Raw genomic sequence first — 20,194 nt, 5'->3', positions numbered from 1 at the left:
GAGAAGTCAATGATTAAAACATTTTACTCTTTAAAGAGGGTCGAAATAAATTTGCAAATAGATGTAACCAAAATACAGCCAAAATGTGAGGTCTGTATACAAGCTTTAGAGGAAGGTTAGAACAATTGGATTAAAGGAGTTACTTCACTGGAAGTAAAAAGTAGAGCTAAAAGAGATATTATAGCAAAGGTCTTAGGTGGCATTGGCACCAGACTGGGTATCCTAAGCACTGTGGATCAAGAAGTGTTAGCAAATAAAATTGAAATATTGGGAAGGGATTTGGAATCTTTGTCCCATCTGCTAACTACTTCTTTGAATCAGCTGGCAACAATCCAATTCAAGATTGCAAGTATTTTACCAGAATGGTTCAGTTTACAAGAAATGGATAACGTGCATATAATAAATGCATTAGAAACCTTGCAATCCAACCTGTCAATAGCATTTGCCTGTGTGCAAGCTGAAAATTGGATCTTTGACGTTTCTAAAGATATTATTAGAAACAGCTTAAATGGGATATTACCTCTTGAAATTAGAAATGTAATCTGGAGAAATGCCATGGATATATTTGAAAGATAACATCAAAAGTGGTGGCAAATGGTAAATTTTTCCTTTTTAGAAAGCAGCTACTATGATGTTCCCAATGTGTTAACCATCAGACAGGCACAAACAGAGTGGATATATCCACTAGCCCCATTTGGAATGAATGCAAATCAATCAGTTTTAATACCAGCGGACCTCTCTAAATGAGTGCATAAAAAGAATGTGGTATGGAATACTATTGGTCTAGACCCCTGTGTAGAAAAAAATGGGCTAGGTTATATGTATGGATAAGGTGTGATAGAAAAATCACATATAGGTCTAAACTCTTTGGCAGGGAAATGTCATTATAAATTGATACAAGCTGATTTTAATTCATCTGTTATTGTTATTGTAAATGATACATGTATTTGTGTGTGGAGCTGGTGTGAGAGTTTTACTGTTAATCATTTTTATCCTGTCATCCATGATCCTTATGTAAATTAATGTTTATGTAATGTTATGTCAGTTGTGGGATGTGATTAATTTTACTGTACCCCAAACCATAATGCAGTCTTTAAAGAGTCATTATGTGTTATATGATTAATTAGATTAGCATCAAATGGATGGGTTCCAACAACATTAAGACAAATTCTGATATATCAAGATCTAAAGAAACATTTAAAAGAGAATGTAAAGAGGTCATGGTGACCATACACCATTCCACCAAACGTATTGAAAGAATTTTTAAGCGAATAGAGACGGAAACTCAAGTCCATCACTGGTGGGAGGGATTGTTTAAATGGGGTAATAATGACCACAGTTCAGGGTGGTGTATTTTGTTACATCTTATTATAGCTATTTTAATAATTCAAGCTTTATCAGTTGTTTATTTGATCACATTGACCTGTTGGATTAAAAATAGGTTAAAAAAGTTAGAAGTCTTTAATTACAAATTAGTTTCTGTGTAACTAGTAGTGTGACTTTCAGATTTCAGTGTGCATAGTACATTTGGCTTGTTTGAATAGGATCAATTATTGAATCATATACTAACCAGGTTTCAACTTCAGTTAATATTAAAGTAAGTGTTGGCAAGAAGATACTAATGCTCAGTGCAATCTATAGCCTTGAGTTTAGCAAACTTACCTAATGGTTCACATAGTGTGATGGTGCAATTACTCAGTAGAGTATATTGCCCATCAAGAAAGGGACTTGTAGCCCAGTTTCCCTTATTGGTATTAAACCCCTCCATTCTCTCAACTCTGGTTGACCCTAACATCCAGTCTGGCGCCTTTTTGTTCATGCTCACATTTGATTGGGTGAACCTCAGCACAGACCATCTGAAACCATGAGCGGAATGTGTGCACAAACCTAAGAGGTCCATGCGCAAAATAAGCGAGTTGTGTACAGAGAGCGGGAATGAACATAAAAAAACCTGACTGGTTGTTCTCATAGATTCATAGACTCTAAGGTCAGAAGGGTCTATGAGTCAGTTAATTGTATATAAGGTTCACAGCACCATATAGTGGTTGCTGCCTATTATAGTGGCAGCCACATATCTGGTGCCTCTTCAGATCAAGCAAGAAGAAAGAAGATACCTGCTTTGGAGTTACTTAATCATCAGTTCCTGATTCCTGATCCTCTGGTTGTCTCCTGCTTCCTGAATGGTCATCGTCCCCATCCCATGCACCTAGAGTGGTGAGATAGAAAGACTTTGTTAGCTCGTTTACCCTGTTTCACTCTTATTGTATCTTTGGGTTCCTGGGTTTTAGGCCCTTGGCTCATGGACTTTGTGACATTATTTTAATAAACCCCTTCCAGTTTTATTTAGTCCATGTGTTGGTTTTCCTGAGCAAAACCTGGTTAATAGATGCCATTGGAGCGAACCTGATGGGTCCTAATAAGTGTTTACATTTGGACTCAGTTACCAAATCGGTTGTGGGAGGCTATAAGGTCCACTGCCTCTGGATGGGAGCTTTGGAATTATTCTCCTCAGACATTTTGGGTAACACTAGTTCCAGCACCTATGGCTGCTTCACTTTTTCATGTACACAAACATCTTGAAGCTGCAGTCTGAGGTAAATAATTTGTTGTAATGTATTTAGTAAGTAATAATGCAATATCGCCCCATAGATGTATATGGCACTCTTCACAGAGGGCCAAATTCAGAGGGTATGTCTGCAAAGCAATGTAAGCCCAGGGTTCAAATTTAAGTGCAAGCCTAACTCCCACTTCCATCAGCACATCCATTGTGCTAATCTGGGGCTAGGACCCAGGGTCCCAGGACCACACAGTGGTGGAGGGTCTGAAGCTGAATCAAACCTGGACCCAGCGTTCAAGCTTTAAGAGGAGACTTCAAAGAAGAGCTGGAGGATGCTTACAGCACAGGAAAAGCAAAGCTGTATTTTAACCTATATGTTCCAGATCTAAAAAGGTATTTAAGGTTCTAATTTCTATTGCAGTCAATGGAAGTTAGGAACTTAAATATCTTTGGAGCTGGGCCTGTGTGTGTGTGTGTGTATGTATATATATCTTTTTTCAGTGTGAAATGTGGACATACCTCTTATCAAAACACAATGAGGGAGCTCCTTAGTAGGGTGATGCACTTGGTTAGGATTAATTTTAGGCCGTGTGTGAGGCAGCTGGTGTGTAAAATCTTGTAAAATGACCAGATTCCATCTAGAATCCCTGAGCAATAGTAAACATGGCACTCCTAGTAACTGTGTGGTTCTTAAGAGAGCAGACATGCAGTTTAAAATGCAGCTCTCTCTCCATGACCAAGGAACCTGCTGCCCTATATTCCCAAATCAACTTCTCTTGGATTTTTGTGTAATATCTTATTGAAATTGTCCCACTTGTTGGCCCCAAACTTGGAGCAAAGATAGCATGAACATGGCCTGCTCGGAGCCCTGGGACCTGCTGCAGCAGCTGGGCGGGAAGTAGAGGGAGGAGCTGGGAGGGAAAGGTCGGGGGTTGCCTTGCTAGCTCTCGCCTCCCGGGGAACGTTCCAAAAAGTATCCAGCGTTCTGAAAAAAGTAGCGAATGTTCCAAACCTGCTGCAGCGTGCCCGCCAAAACGCAGGCAACCGCAGGGGCTGGTCAGTGTCACTCTCTCTCTGCCGCTGCAGCAGCCACAGCGCCAACGTGGGCGAAGGGCAGGGGAAGGGTAGGAGGCAACTGTTTTGATTTGGGTCTCATCGCAGCCACTATTTCTGTTGCAGCAGGAATTGGCTAATACTTGTTAGCCGAACTTCCCTTCTTCCAGACAGACCCCAGCCCTGGGACATTAACTCCTTCCCCCTTCCTCAAATTGTACAGGCGAAGCAACCGATCAAAGACGATGCCCAATGACGCCTCATTCAACAAGCCCTCGGCTTCCTCGGACCATCATGCTCAAGGTGGTAAGATGGGTAACTTTGGGAAAGCCGCCGCTCTGATGGCTGCTGGTACTGCTGCCGGCGGTGGAGGGGGTTCCGGGGTCTTGAATCAAGCCGCCGCCGCGGGAAAGAAGTCTCCCCGTCTCCCCAAGTGTGCTCGGTGCAGGAACCACGGCTACTCCTCGCCATTGAAAGGGCACAAGAGGTTCTGCATGTGGAGGGACTGTCAATGTAAAAAATGCAGCCTGATCGCCGAGAGGCAGCGGGTGATGGCAGCCCAGGTGAGCTGGGGGTAAAGAGGGCTCAGGCTTGCTAGACTGAATCAAATAAGGGGCCAAGGGTAGTGGAATGTGGTCTTCCTAGCACCTGTCTGAAACGCAGTTACTTGACGGTCACCCGGAGCTCCCTGCAGTTCAAGTTGCAGAGAGAGGGTTTTAAAAGCCTTTATTTCAGGTTGTCACGTGCACAACAGTTTTCCCCAAGTTTGCAGGTTCTGCTGGACAGCAGTCCTAGAAAATCTCTCGCAAGAGTGTACATCCGGCTCCCCAAAGCCTCCTTCCCTCAAATCTCAAGTGTTGCCCTAGACCTACTGGCTGAAGTTCTGCTTTGCAGCTTTTGTATTACTCCAGACCCTCGGTTAAAACAGAGACTTGGGGAATTCCACTCTGCACCTAGTCACAGTCGTTGTGATTATTTGCCATGATATGATTTCCATCTCACACAACTACTAAAATACATTCTTGTTAAAAATAAATCTCATAAAATTCTTTAAAAACTACCGAAAGGCCTATGATCAGCATCATGTAATTCCCTTCAGACGTTTTGGATGGTGACAATGAAAACATATGTGCGATCTGTCCTGTTGTCTGTTTCAGCAGTTTCTGTATTTGTAAACTGTTCAGAGTAGGTTTAGAAAACAAACTTCCAAAGATATTAAATAAGAGTCCCCAGGTATTTGGTTAAGTCTGCGGTTGTAGTTTGACTGAGAAATGCTAACTTTGTCATTAGATTTGAATAGCTGCGTTTCATAGGTGTGAAGATAATTGTACATACCAGTTGTTCTAGATGAATGGAAAAACATTAAATAAATGCAATCGGGTTTTCAAAGCTGGAGTTTAAACACATGCTTGTTTTTCCCTTTTGCACTCAACGACTCTAACCTAATTCTGAAGAAGAGGTGGATCTGTTTGAGTTAAAACATCCCAGTAAAGTGAGACTGGAGCCCTGAAACATTTGTGTTTTAGAATTGGTAAAGAAACTGAAACAGAAAATTTCTTAAAACAGATTCTTGTCACACAGTGGTTTTTTTCCTGTTAACAAATGACCACATTATCAGTTTGCTATGTATATTTAATGTATCGTATGTAAGCAAATAGTTATTTGTTTTCATACTGTAAAATATTGATCTAACTGGATGGAAGCATCTGAACTCGTTAAAGGGACATAAAAGGACCATATATCTTTTATTCACTCTTAATACAGACATAGATTTGAGATTTGGGAGTTTAGCTTGTGTTGGTTGCAGAAGCTGGCCCAATATGATATTTTTATTAAATGTAATTGGGTTTTTTACATCTGCTTTCATGCGTATTTTGTTTAATCCTGTAACAAATGTAATGAACAAAAAGTAAAACATGATTTTCTGAAAAGCAAAACAATGGCCTCAAAGAAAAAAAAAGAATTTATTTAAATTTCAGAATTACAGTATGCAAAGGAAAGAACAGTATGGGTTTGGCTTTTTTTAACCTTAATAAAATGCTTTACTTTGCTGCTATCCCCCAAAAATGTGGTCTTGAAGCATCCTGTGTTGAGTAAATGAATGAGAACGCTTTTCTTTGTAATTTGGTATGACTTTTTGATACTATGCAAAATCTACTATAAAAAGTAAAGATGTGACATTTTGTAGAAACAGTTAGCAGTTTTGAGTTGGGCCTAGATAACAGCAGTATTCAGAAGCGGTAGTAGTAAGTAGCAGGTAACTAATATAGCAGATTTTGAATAATTTGTTAATGTATTTCCAACGCAAAAATAAGTAAAAATAAAATGTTTATCAACTTAAAATTCTATTGAGACATTCAAAAAGCAAGGTTTGCAATGAAAATTTTTAATGATACATTTTCTATTCTAAAACACTCCTTCACTTACCTTACATGGTTTGTTTGTTTGTTTTTAAATCTGCTTCATGTAAGATCAGTTAGTTTTTATATTGCTGTGGGTGTTTAAGTTAATTATTTTAAAAATAATTGGGGGCCTGATCAACTCAATGAATGGTGGAAGCAGAGTTGAATTGTCATTCTTCTGTCTGAAGTGCTTATTTTTTTCTGATTTTGTATGTGTTTTTAGGGAAACTGTGGCTCGTTTCTAAGAGTTAAAAATTATTTTAGTGGTGTTTTAAGAACTTGTTTTCCCTGAATTATGTGTTTTAAAAATATTGGCCATTTGATGTCTCATGCTCTTGAGTTGAGCTGATTTTAAAATTAAAACTGTAAACTAATATTATAGCTAATAATCCAGACTTGTCCAGTCCTGCATGGGAGTAATTTTACCCACTTGAGAAGTCCAACTGACGTCTCAGTTACACATATAAATATTTGCAGGATTGGATCCAGTTCTTCAAACCCGTACTAATGTGAGTAATTCTATGGATATAAGGGCTTCTTGGACAAGCAATATTTTTTGGGTTTGAGGTATAATAGCCTGCTCTTGCCTTCTTTACTTGCAGTCATTAGGCCTACTTATGTGAGTAAAGGTTGCAGGACTGAAACCTATGGATTCAATTCTGCAAGTGGTCTGCTCTCAGAATTTCCAGAATCTACATTAACTATGGGATGATTCCCTCGCTCTGTGACTGAAGTGTGTGGCTGGCTGACATGTCTTTAAAAGGTTGCAGTGCTGGGATCAAATCCTATTCCAGTCCCTGTTCTTGGACCTGCTTATGTACTCCCCTTGATTGAGGGGGAGTTTTGCCCAAGTAAGATTGATATGATTGTTATTTTTAGGAGGTCTTACTTAGAATATTAGTGATTATTTTGATAAAATTATAGGTGTTTTTTTCCCTCAGTGGAAATAATATACTGAGGTGCTGTTGTGACACCCTTTGAAAAAAGAACCTTTTGAAATTCCTAGTGTTCCCTGTAAAAGGATCAGATTCTGTACAGACTGTTCTCATGCTGCTGTGTAGCTTCCATGATGTGATTGCTCCTCTCTGCACAGAAGCCCGGATCCTCAAAGGTATTTAGGCTCCTGACATCCATCCTACCACCTTTGTGGATCTGGGCCCTAGGCTTCACTGTGTCTTATTTGGGACTGCTCTCTTTACCTAACTCAGAGCTTCCAGGAAGCACTGAATGCTCCCACACATCATTTCAATTGAAAGTTTTTATATATAGAAGTTAAGATCTTTAAAATCTTCACTTTCCATGTCCCATATATTTTGCAATGACCCATTTGCAGCAGGTGGAATCTTCTAGCACTATTAAGCTGATAGCTTGCTGCTACATTTTGCAAATGAAATTCCAAGAGCTTTTGTTAGAATATTTTTTCTTACAAGAGCCATTACTAAAATTGCTGCTTTTTAACTACAGTTCAATGCAGTATTGGGGAAGGGGAAAGGGAGGTTCTAAGTAATTTGTACTGAAACATTTCAAATACTGTGCCCAGAAAAATTTAAATTTAATCTAAATGTAAATTTGAGGGTGATTTCCAAAATTCAAATGCAAACATGGACCAAACTGCCACCCTATATCGGAAATCCCAGCATAGGGATGCTGTAAACTCTGATGCCCTGTCTATGCTAGCCAAATGACTTGTTTGGGTGTTAGCAGTGGGGGCAGCTACTAAACACTGTCGAAGTGACACTGCAGACAAGGAGAAATGGTGTTGATCACTCTAGCAGGATGTGTGGATGACCTCTTTTTCTGAAGCAGTGCTGAACATGGTTTGCTTGTGTCTACACTTGTAAAAGCTATCTTTGGTGCTGGTTTAGCAGTACCTGCTGTGACATTTGTTGTCAGCAACAGGTCGTTTTGCTTATGTAGACAAGGCTATAGTTTGCAAGCTCAGAGTTTTCTCTGGTTGTCAGTGTTGGTAGGATTGCTGTAGAATCAGGGGGACGTTCAGGCAACAGAACCCAAGAATCTGGGGGTTATTTATATGTGGGGCATGTGTGTCTTGTTCTATGGTCCCCGTGGCAGCCATGTTCTCATGGGATCTCTGACTGCTGTTGCCCTGCTTTCCTCCTGTGTGCTATGTAAACTTGCCTGAGGCAGAGGGGGATTCTGGGGCAGCAGCCTGCAGGAGAGCCCAAGAGCATTACTCCTCTAGTCATTGACCTCCGTGGATCTCTTGGGATCTTCAGACTTGCCAGTTCTTGTAGGACCAGAGCCACCCTGATGAAAAGCTGCAGCAGCTGCTCTGCAGGTGGGAGGTTTCAGAAGTTCCTGCCCCACTGAGATATGTACTAGCACAGGAAATAATCGGGTCCCCTTTACCAGATACACAGCAAGCAGAAATAAAATAACAGACTTTGAAAAATCTTCCTGGCTTTGCTGTGGGTGACGGTATCAGCTGAATGCAGCTGACCCTGGCTAGAATCTTTGAAGAGAATGAAATAATTTTAGCTAGTAGTATTTAATGCCTGTGCCCCTGCTGGAAACAGAATATATTTGTTTATGTCTGTAGCATTTTACAGGAGTGTTTCATGTTTCCTGTGTAACCTAACTGAAATTTGTATGCATTTAGATGAAGGTAAACTTTGACCCACCTTGTTTCATACCACCTCTTTCCTCTGTACCCCTCAATACATTATTTCCCCTATTTATGCCCTGATATTAGTACCCATGAGTTAGCATATATATTGAGGGGGTGTACGCCCCTTAGTTTGAGGCCAGTCAGTAATTTCCCTTGTGTTCATTGTAAATCATTCTCAAACTAGAGAGTACACACAGAATAATTGTTCTTATTTCCAGGTTGCATTAAGAAGGCAGCAGGCCCAAGAAGAAGAGCTGGGGATCAGCCATCCCATCCCTCTGCCCAGTGCCCCGGAGCTCTTTGTTAAGAAGGAAAACAATGGTGGCAGCTCCTGTTTATTGTTGGAAAGCAGCAGCCCGACACATTCAACAAACACAGTAACTACAGCATCCAGCACACCAGCAGGTAAGGGGGCGGGGGAGGAGGAAGGAGAGAGAGGGTTTCTGGTCACTCTAATAAGGTTTGCCAACCATCCGTAAATTTACGGACATTCAGTAAAAAAATGTACAATTTTAACACTGTCATTAGACCTGTAAATAAATGAAAATGTCTGTAAAATTGGGTAGAAATAAAACGTTGTATTTTGACATCGATTGTCATCGTTCAGAATCACTTCTTGTATCATAAAACTACACTGATCATGACATTATCAGTTTCCTGTTTTCTATTATTGCATATGCCCAAAGAACCTGATTGATCAATTAATTGCAGCTAAAACAATTGCGTAATTCTGAATTCCTGTGTACAGAATATCACGAGTGAGTACACACTTCTGTGACATTATTGTATTATTTATAGTATTTTAGAGATGTCAGAAAAAAGTTTATCGTGTCAGTGAAAAAAGATCAACTTCAGATCTTCATGTCAGTAAAAACTAAAATGCAAGGTTGGCAACCCTGAATGGAGAGAGCTGATTTCAGAGAGATGCTGGTTTTGTGTTACATGCTTGTTACAGCTAAGTGATAGGCTGCTGTGTATTTCCTCTTCTTTTCCTTCCCATGGAGCAGCACTTCTGTAGAGAGAAGGTTGACAGAAAAGATGCATGTGGGGGGGCAGGGGGAGAAATCATCAAACACTTTTTGATATTTTTTTCCTTTTAAAAAAATGTATAAATCAAAATGGAAATTTCAGAAAACACCAGCCAGCTCTACTGGCTGCATACATGTGTAGGAGTGAAATAAGTCTGCAAACTTAGCACAATCAGTTCCTTTCATAACCAGGAATTAAGAGTTCTCTTAACATCAGTGGGGCTGAAAATGGAGCCACTGGGATCACATCCACAGCTGAGGTAAATCATCATCGTTCCCTTGGCTTCAGTGGGGCAACACTGATTTACACCAGCTGAGGAGCTGATGCTTTGTCTTTACAAAACCGAACTTAATTAGAAATAGCAATTGATTATAAACAAAAGGGAAACCAACTTCACTGACTTCCATTGTCCAAACGGAGAGAGATGGAAAAGCAAACAAACACAGTGAGAAGAAAACTGGATTTTTGTTTCGTTTTAATAATCAAGGAGATGTTAGTAACATAGGTAAAGCAATTTGTTAAAAATGTTTGTGAAATGGACGTTGTCCCATTAACTAACTAAAGGTCACCTCTGGCAGTGTGCTTCTGTATGCCAGTCAGATAGCACCATTGCCTGCTCCGATATATTTAGAGTGTAGCTCCTGCACCTGATAAACGGAGTTGCTGTGTCCCACATTGACTAGGCAACCCATCTGGGTCCAATCCTTTAAAGCACAGAATGGAAGTTCTGTGATTTCCGTGTGTTGGATGGAGTTCTTTTGGGTTGTGTTTAGAAAAATTGCTTGTTGGAATTGACAAATAAGATTTTGTTTTCATTCAGACAATCCTGTTAAGATATCTGTGGTTGACCATGAGCTCTCTCTTAAAAAGAAATGCATTTGAAACACTGAATTTTGTTTGTGATGGGGGAGGGCTGGTTAAGGATTAAAACAGCTTGTAAAAACACTTACAGAGATGGGGGTTAATTCAGACAGAAGAGGGAAAAAAGCTTACTCAGATAAATCCAAAATTAGATTATGTTGCAATCAGGGAAACATTCAGAAACTTCAGTCTCAACCTGTTAAGATATACTATGGAGTATTTAACTTACTCAGTTTTTACAAACTACAATAAAAAATGTGCATTTAGCACCCCTGGCAATATTATAAAAATAGACAGATAAAAAGATCCTAGAAGAACTTTACGCTGGACTAAAAAAATTATATTATAAATATTGCCAATTTAAAAATCTTGAGAAATCTTTTTTAAATTTTAGAAAAGGACTAATTAATTATAAACATCTTTTAGCCAACCATTTTTTTAAGCGGAGTGTCTTTGTCAGTGTGTCAGACTGAATGTTCTTCTAGTAGCTCCATGTTCTTCTTTAGCATTTTAATAAATAGCACCATGTAGGTAGCAGCGTTGATAGTATTGTGCTTTGACCTTTGAAAAGTAGATACATTTCCAGTGAAGAAGAAAGTAGAGGTCAGCCTTCGTTTGCCAGAAGTGAATTCAGGAACAAGGTACAGTGTCTGGGAATGAAAACTTCTGCTGAGATTTTCAAAAATAGGATCCTACGTCCATATTTAGGCACCTAAATAAGGCCCTGATCCTATAAACACTGACACATATCCTTAACTTTCAGCATGTGCATAGTCACATTAGTAAACTCCTGGCCCAGCTGAAGTAATTGGGTGTTCTGCCGCTGCCTGCAGTGGGGTGTGGTTTGCACCATTGACTTTGATGTGACTACTCATCTGCTTCAAGTTGAGGACGTGCATAAATATTTGCAGGGTTGAGACCCAAGTGGCCTGGTTTTCAGCACTGTGCACACAGCTGCTTCCTAGAGATCGCTGAGAGCTGGACTCAGCACCTTTGAAAATGAGGCTGCTTAGCTGCCCAAATATAGGTTTGTGCACCTAACTTGGCCTTTAGATTGGGATGGTGTCCCTCAGTTATATTACGTGTGTGTGTGCACAGTTTCTTCCCTAGATACAAGTACAGAGAAGCCCAGGTATATATGTCTGTATTAACATATATAGCTTAACCTTCCTTTTCAGTGAATCTGTACATGGTTGAGGTAATGCCAGCGCTAGTGTGAGAGCTATAGAGAATCTTACCCTTTGCAGTCCAGGGTACTTTCAGGTACCTGCACTTTTGTTTCATCAGTTCAATGTTACTGTTATGCAAGAGTTTAATGAGTCACCTGATTTTTAGATGAAATGAGTGGATTGTGCGTTAATGGGATGAGGGGGCATGGATGAGTGGAAAAGCAAGACAAAGGGGGCAGTGGTAATGAAAAACTCTACTTTTAAAAATAAAGCGTCTAGGAATCCAATTCCAGTAACCAACCATATCATGAAAGACCCAAAGTCTTCAAACGTGCCATGTGAATGGAATATAATGATGGCTTATGGTGAAGCTGGTACATATTTGGACGGCCACACTACTATTTTTAGTGCACTAGCTTGAGCAAAGCTAACAGGTGTCTGTCCACCCACACAGGGAAGCGCCATCCAAGCTGCGGTGTAGACATACTCTAAAAAAGATAGCAGGCCATCAGGGATCTGCAGATGTAAGCACTTCAGACTCTGCTTCACTCTCATGAAAAGGAAATGCAGGGACTGAATGGGGCTGGTTCACAGCAGCCTGGCGAGTGGAGGTGGTGGAGGTGGTGGTGATGTGCCCCAGAGTCTAAACTTTCACTGAAAATAAAAAATGAAGTCTTTAGCTCTGAGGGTTGAAAAGATAAACTTCCAAATATGAATGGAATATAACTGATGGAGCGGCGCCTCCCTGAGTCTGCAGACAGCCTGAGTCAGTTGCTCTGAATTCTGAACTGCTCCTCTTCATCTCAGGGGCATTAGGGAGACAGATTGCAGGATGACCCTTCCCCAAGGAATGTGCAGGAGAGGAGAGGTTAGTCAAAGAGGAGTCGCTTGGATTCATCTGTGAGGAAGCCTTCCAAATCTACCTCCAGGAAAAAATGGGAGCCGAGATAGAGAAGATGGCCCAAAACACACTGCATACAGCCCTTCCCTGATGACAAAAGTCCTGTTAGTGTACCACTGTGCTAGGTTTTGTACAGACACATAGGCTATGTCTGCACTACAGCCTCTGTCAGCAAAACTTAAGTCACTCAGGAGTGTGAATATTCCACCCCTGAGTGACATAAGTTACACAGACCTAAGTGCTCATATGCACAGCGATCTCCCACCGACATAGCTTCTGCCGCTCGCAGAGATGGTTTTTCTATGCTGACGGGAGAGCTCTCCCCCATTGGCATAGAGCATATTCACTAGATGCACTGCATGAGCGCAGCTGTATCGCTACAGCTGTGCTGCTGCAAGCGCTATACATATAGACATGGCCTATAGTAAGAGGTAGTCCCTGGCCACTCTATATAGATGATACAGACAAAGGACGGGAGAGGCAGCAGAGACACAGAGTAGGGAAGTGACTTGCCCAGGGTCATACAGTAGGTCAGTGTCAGAGCCAGGATTAGAAGCCAGGCCTGCTGAGTGCAGTCCAGTGCCCTCTCCACTGGATAACGCTGCCTGAGCTTTCACAGGGCCTTGTTTGTATGTAGATAGATGCAGCTCTTCTGAAAATGATCATCTGTAGTAGTAGTCATACAGACAGAGTCAAACCGTGCCCTGAGCTGGAGGCAAATTGTTTCCATTGACACCCACGAGAATGATGTGGACTCCTGTGAGGGCAAAACTCTCTCTGTCTAATGTTAGTATATACTACACAGGAGGTCATATTGACAGTAGGAATTTTATTCCTTGTGCAAGCTTTTGATTTTAAAGACTTAGTAGTTTTTCTTTCTGCACACAGTTTGCAGTGAGAGGAATAATGTGTGATGGAGTCACACAAATCATATAGGATGCTAAGGAGAGATGGACTTGCCTCATTGTATCCATTTTTTTGGCATGTCAGAAATATTATGACACCTTGAGAGACCAGAGACAATTTTTCAGACCTCTTGTGACACACAGTTTTTGGAAAAGAGGCACTAGCACAGCAATTTGCCCATATACCATTGCAGTCTTGGTGACTGTTTAGTTTAAAAGGTGCTTATTATCTTTCAGAATCAGAGAGAAAAGAAACCTGGGAGTTTGCAGAATAGTCTGCAGGAGCTGTATGGGAGCAGATGAGGCAGTTTGGGCAGGACACATACAGAACTTCTGTAAGCAGATCTCATTGTTACTGAGTGTTTTTCCTGAAAAAGTATCACTTGGTTTAACTATAGTGTGCAGATATTGTAATGCTCAGTAAAACGCCAAGATTCAGGAGCATTTAGAGAAACAATCATTTCCTCATGTTTTGTTTTAATTAAAACTTAGTGAGCAAAATTTAGAGTTGAGTCTTTGGGGAGACTGAGCTCTTGTGATTGTATCTTTCAAATGGCCTTTATTTTAATCCCTGAGTCATCTACATTCCCCGCAAAGGTGGTGTGGTTTATATCAGGAATGCAGAGTCATGAAATGGAGGTCGCAGAGAGCGCCACTCACATGAAAGGAAGGAATCTCACAGCAATATCATGGAAGAAATGTAATAATTTGTGTCCTCAATTTGGAGTTTTGTCACACATTATGCCTTGGCAATTTGGGAGACGTGGGCATAACATACACATGGAGGAGACCAGAAGATGCTGTAGGATACTTCAACTTTCTGGGGCTCCCCGATATGTGTGCTACACCCCAATTTAGACTCCCCCAACACTTAGCGTGCTAAAACTTGCACCCACTTATCACCATGCAGCTTTACACACTGTGGGCTTTGTCACGCTGCCTGGTGTGGGTCACAGTTGGGGATGCCAAATTCAGGACAGAGGGTAGGAAACAGGGCAGATGCACTCCAAAACCGGGGGTTTATTCTATCATTAGAAGTCACCATGCCAGTAACAAAAGTGAGCTCCTGTATCACCACGTTGGTTAAGTCCCCTTAGGCATTCCAGCCCTTGGCTTACCACCCAGACAACTGGATGTGTGTGATAAATGATTATGAAACCAGAAATCATATATAATAGGTTCTTTCAACTTCAAGGAGCTGGCCACTCTCTCCAGGCAATATATACTTTCAGGATCTCACCAAATACCACACTGCAGCCAATCTTTTGTAAACTAATTAAAGATGTATTTAAAAAAAAAAGAAAAAGGTATTAAAGGGTTAAAAGCATCATATACTTTACAACTGAGCTCAGCGGCTATAGGTCAGGATAATAGCGGTGATGGTAATTCTGCTAGCTTTCAATACGTCTCTCTGGATCACCCAAAAAATTGGAGGTCATCAATCCTTTGTTCAAAGCTTCCTTGTTAGAAATCACATTCCAGAGATGAGGAACAGGATTGAAGACAAAACAGTGATGTCACAGTCGCCTCTTTTACACCCTCAGCCCATGTGCCTGGAAAGTTACTGGCAAAATGATGGAGTCTTAGATGACATATCCTTACATGCGTTGCTGAGTCATGGGGCAGCCATTGCCTTCGTGCTCTCTGCAACATCTCCAGGAGGGGGCTCACTGGGTGAGTGAGTCTCTTCAATGGCCCATCAACATAGGGATGTCTAGTTTGGATGTAGATTTGTCTTGTGAGTGTCATCCAAGAATAAAACAGATCTGAGATACAAACACAGCCGATATTCATAACTTCCGATACAGTGATGATATGTGGTTTTAAACAGAACAATAATACTTAGCAGGCTATAACTTGTCCATTGATACCTTACCAGGCACACTTTGTACAAAATTTATCACACATGTGCAACAGTGGCGATACATCAATGATGATATCTTAGTGTAAACATGTCCACCTTTCTTTTATACAGTATCACAGACTTCTTCCTTTAGGTTTCCTACAACCTTAATTGTGGCATCACTTCTTTACCTCCATAATGGCACTGGTCTGATCAAGTTAAATGTACTATTATTAGCACTTAGTAATCAGTTTCCAGTGTTGACAGCCCCTAGCCCCGTGGGCCCCAGTCCTGATTAGAGGCATGTGGGTGCCATTCTGATATAAATATTTAATAGTACTACAGTTTCATTTCAGATAGAACATAGGTTTAACAAAATCTGTAGTCTGGCCAGTTTATAGGGGAAAAAGTCCAGATGAAATACAGAACTGACACTTTGTTAATGTCACTGGACTGAAAAAATTAAAGGTTTAGTTCATTGTTATTTTTCCTTTTGATAAGTTCATTGTGAATGATGGAAACAAAAGTGTTGTCTTTATATTTCACTAAGTAGAAGCTCCCTTTGTTAAGGCACTGTTTGGAGAAGTGGTGGGGTTTATCTACACATAGCTAGATAGTTATGTGGTTATCGGTTCATTGGCAAAGTAGGATTGAAGTGTTCAGAAGTACACAATGTTTTGCAAACAGTGCATAGAAAATTATACTTTAAAATCTTCTTTACTAGAATATTTTCAGTTAGAAAATATTGAAATATTTTGTTTTAGGCTGCCAATTGCAAAGGGGTACGGATAGTATGTATTGAACTCTCACTGGAATTCAGTGGGATTTGGGCACCCAAGCCCAGGTCCTGAAAGATATTTAGGTACCTAACTCTCACTTAAATCTGGGCCTTAAATCTCTTAAATCTCTCCTTTACCCTTTAATTTCCTCTTTTCCTTCTTTGATGTTACCTTTCACTATGTTCATGCTTAAACAAGAGCTACATTTCCAATTGATCTCTTCTGCTACAGTGTACTCAGTTTCTCAGAAACTGATATTGCAGGCTTGGGACGAGGGTTTTCTTGCATAAATACTAAGGTGAAAAAGAGAGCTGGTGTAAGAGGAAGACATGTTGACCAGCTGTGGTAAATAAGAACAGGGGAAAGTAGCAAATTAAAAAATAATCCCCCCCCTTTTTTTTTTCTAAATTCAAATTTTAATTTCACATTTTGTCCATGGTGAAAGTCAAAAAAAGTTTCACGCTCCTAGAGCTGGTCAAAAAATTGGAATGATTCATAGGAATGTCAGCACTTCTTTCCTGGTTATTTCTATTTTGAAATTACATCAAAAATTTTGAAATGTATAAAATTTTGGCTAGCTCTAATATTGACCAAGATTTTTCTTCAGTAGGGATCCCAAGCCTGGTTGAAAAAGGATGAGGGTTGGCAGCCGGCTATAAAACTTTGCCAGAGAAAATCCCGTGAGATGGGTCCTTTGTACAGAAGGACTTGAAAAGCCAACCCCATATTGCTGGCATTAAGGCTAGAAGAAGAAAAGGGATGAAACCCTGACTCTATTGAACTCAATGGCAAAACTCCTATTGACTTCAGTGGGACCAGGATTTTCCCCCAGAAGCGTAAAGTCAAGCTCTTCAATTTGTCTGTAGGCTCTTACATTTGGGCTGAGCACTTTTAGCACCCCTTGACTTCACTTTGGAAATTCTGAGTTGGTGTAATGTAAATGTAAGATAAGTAGACGTTCTCCCCTTAATGACAAAGATGCTTGTGTCCTCGCTCGGGTATCACAGTATCGTGTTATATCTCCAGTCACTTTTCTACTCAGATCATTCCCGCTGCTCTGTGCTGGCTGGCAATCCTCTCCCCTTCCTCCCACTGCAGTCAGGAGTTCCAATCCCTGCTCCACCTCACTGCCTTTGTAACCTTTCCTCCTAGTCTCCTCGCAATCCGTATTACCAGCCACTACGTCTCTACTCCTGCACCTCCTTCCTTCTGCCTTGTGCTCCAGCAGTGCTAGCCGCTGCTCATCTTCGCAACCTCCCTGCCCCGGCTCACGCTGCCCGTTCTGAACTCTCCCTCTATCCCCCAGCAGAATTGGTAACCTCAGCCCCTATTCAGCACTTACTGCTGTCTTTTCTTTCCGCAAGACTACGTCTGTCATCTTGCCTTCATTTAAGTTTCACACCTAGATGGATATTTTCCCTGTAGAGAGGACTGTGTGGCTAATACTCTGTGTCTCCTCCCTGGGATGTGGTTCCTGCTACTATGACCCAGCACCTCACATGGATCCTAGGTCACAAAAGCTTTTTACCCTAAGGAAAAAATCTACAGTAATATGTTCTGTCCTTTTCTTTGTTAATTTTGTGAATAGCTTAAGTCCTTGAGTCTCTGTATAATGCAGGCTGTTAACTGCTTGTCTGTCTCCAGTCCATGGCTTTTCTGGTGGGTGGACTAGAACTGTCTGCAGTATTCCAAACTTTGCTTCTTTAAGACTTTGTGAGCCTCTAGACCAGGGGTGGGGAACCTTTTTTCTGCCAAGGGCCTGATGGTGGTACGTGGAAGATGGCTGTGTGTCTGCCGCTGAATTCCCCCCTGCTTCCGCTGCCGTGAAACCGCGCCGCCGTCGAATTCCCCCCTGCGGTTGCCTTGCCAGGGCCAGACCAAATGATTTCGCGGGCCTTATACGGCCCGCCAGACCAAATGATTTTGCGGGCCTTTTACGGCCCGCGGGCCAGACGTTCCCCACCCCTGCTCTAGACGCTAATCTTGTCTAACTTGCATTAGTCAATATTTTCTGTGCAAGTAGTCCCAAGTAGTAGATTCTACTCTGATGGGTATGGTGGCAAAATAGGGCCCATATTTAGGAAGAATGGGTGAAAATGAAGGCTACATTGTATTGTTTGACACAGACCTGGGCAAGGGAGATGCATAATCCACACCATCCTTGGAGTAGCTCCGGGAGGTTTTGAGTTTCAAAGACACTTCTCTGAGACTCGGTCTGCACTGCTGCCGGTGGTCAACTTACTTAAGTGGCCGTAAGGCGACATCTTCACTGCGTTGCGTTGATGGGAGATGCCCTCCAGTCGATGCATCCTTATTCTTTTTGGGGAGGTGGATTAATGGCGTTGACCAGAGAGCACCTCTGGGATCGATCCCCAAGGAACCGGCAGTGTAGACATACCTTGAGGCACAGTTCTTCCTCTGCTCCCCATTTGTTCCAGGAGGATGCTCTACTAGTAGCAAATTACTGCTTTTCTCATACTGGCTCAGCTGCACTGGCTAGCATATAAGTGGGGCAGAGCCTGGATTCTATCCACTCCCTGTCCCTCTTCCACCAAGATCCATGTAGCCTGAGTTCGGATAAGGAGAAGTCGGGTTCTTTCTCCCTCTTATGGCCCTATCTGAACACCTAGTCCAGTCACAATCTAGCCCTAAAGCAAACATTTAGGCCACAGTTATTCATGGTGAGCTATTAAAGTGTGAGATGGCCTCCCAGTGGAACTGGCAAAAGCCCCAATGCTTGTGTAATTTTCAAACTGGGCTGGACAAAGACCTGTGGAAAATATTGTAATGGCCAGTCCTGCACTGTCAGGCATGTGGGCTAAAGAACCTGCCAACAACAGGTCTTTCCTATTTCTATGATTCAGTACTGTACAAAAGGATTTGTAGGTGGTATTGGACAGTGGAATGGACATGACCTCACCCTCCACAGCCACTGCACCAATGGCAAGCCTTTTGCTTGCTATAAGTTCTCTATACAGGAGATGGATACCTCTTGTCGAGCAAGTGAGGTATTACTATCCTTCTCGCTGTTGCTTTGGTATATCCATATTTAGGAATGCCACAGAGAGTTTGAGCATCTCTTTAAAAAAAGGGCATAGATAAATCTGAGAGAATCAAGAGAAGGGTGGCAGAAATGATGTACAGCTTGTGGAAAAGGAGACTAAGGGTGGATATTACAGTCTATAAATATCTGAGCAGTAATAATCTGAAGGAGGGGGAGGGATTATTTACAGAACTTGTGAGAGCACAACAAGGAGCAATGCTTGAAACTAAAAAAGGAAAAAATTAAATTAAACAGTAGATGCTTTTTTCCCTAACTGGAAGTGCAGTTAGACAATAGAATAACCTGCTTAAGGACAAGGAGGTAAGTGAAGCATAATCATAAGAGGTGTTTAAGAGAACATTAGATAACATATTTGATGATTAATATGTAGGGTAAATACTGATCAGTGCAGGGGTTAAACTAGATGACTTAAGTCTCCTGCAGCTTTGTTTTCTCCTGTGTGTTTCAGTGCCTATGGGCTACGGTCAGTATTTGATTACAGTTAAATAAATCATAACTTAAATCTTAATGTTATAGGATAGTTTGTCCCTGATTCCATAGTCCCAGTTTATTCTCCACTCCTGGAGTCTCTGTAGTTTGAAGAGTGTGTATTTTATTACATATTTCCTGGTTCTATTGTTAAATGTAGGTGTTACGTTATTTTCCCTGCAGTTCACAGGAGTGTGTCTCTCTCTTTCTCTCTGGACGAAGTCCTGAAGTAGTATATATATGCTTGCTTAAGACTCAGATGATATTGTGGAAATACTAATGCAACAGAAATACAGCAAGACAGTTAAGAATAGAGCTGACTGAAATTTTCCAAGTTTAAATCATTGGGTGAAATTTTCATGACTTTCTTTTCCAGTTTTCAACCTGCTTGAAAATTTTTGATGAAATTTCAAAAAAATTTGAAAAACTGATTAAAAAATGTTTGGGGGGGAAAAAGTCACTAAATGTTTTCCCACCAACTCCAGAGAAAAACTTGTCAAGGGATTTCTTCACCCGGGTGCATACTCCCGGGAG

At 41.2% G+C, this 20,194-nt stretch overlaps 1 protein-coding gene across 1 annotated transcript in view; it reads left to right on the top strand.

Annotated features, from left to right (window-relative positions):
• Positions 1-3,706: 3,706 nt before the first annotated feature.
• Positions 3,707-20,194, top strand: part of DMRT1 (doublesex and mab-3 related transcription factor 1) — a 90,701-nt gene continuing 74,213 nt past the window's right edge. The window contains exons 1-2 of the mRNA XM_067568896.1: positions 3,707-4,173; positions 8,860-9,046. Coding sequence (XP_067424997.1) covers positions 3,856-4,173; positions 8,860-9,046 — 505 coding nt within the window. The 5' untranslated portion in view covers positions 3,707-3,855. The remainder of the gene's footprint in view (positions 4,174-8,859; positions 9,047-20,194) is intronic.

This window comes from Emydura macquarii, unplaced genomic scaffold (genome assembly GCF_026122565.2).
Source record: "Emydura macquarii macquarii isolate MOO-44397 ecotype Brisbane River unplaced genomic scaffold, CSIRO-AGI_Emac_v2 contig_2897, whole genome shotgun sequence".
NCBI classification, from domain to species: Eukaryota; Metazoa; Chordata; order Testudines; family Chelidae; genus Emydura; species Emydura macquarii.
Note: the sequence above shows the minus strand (reverse complement) of the source record. Positions and strands in the feature narration are given on the sequence as shown.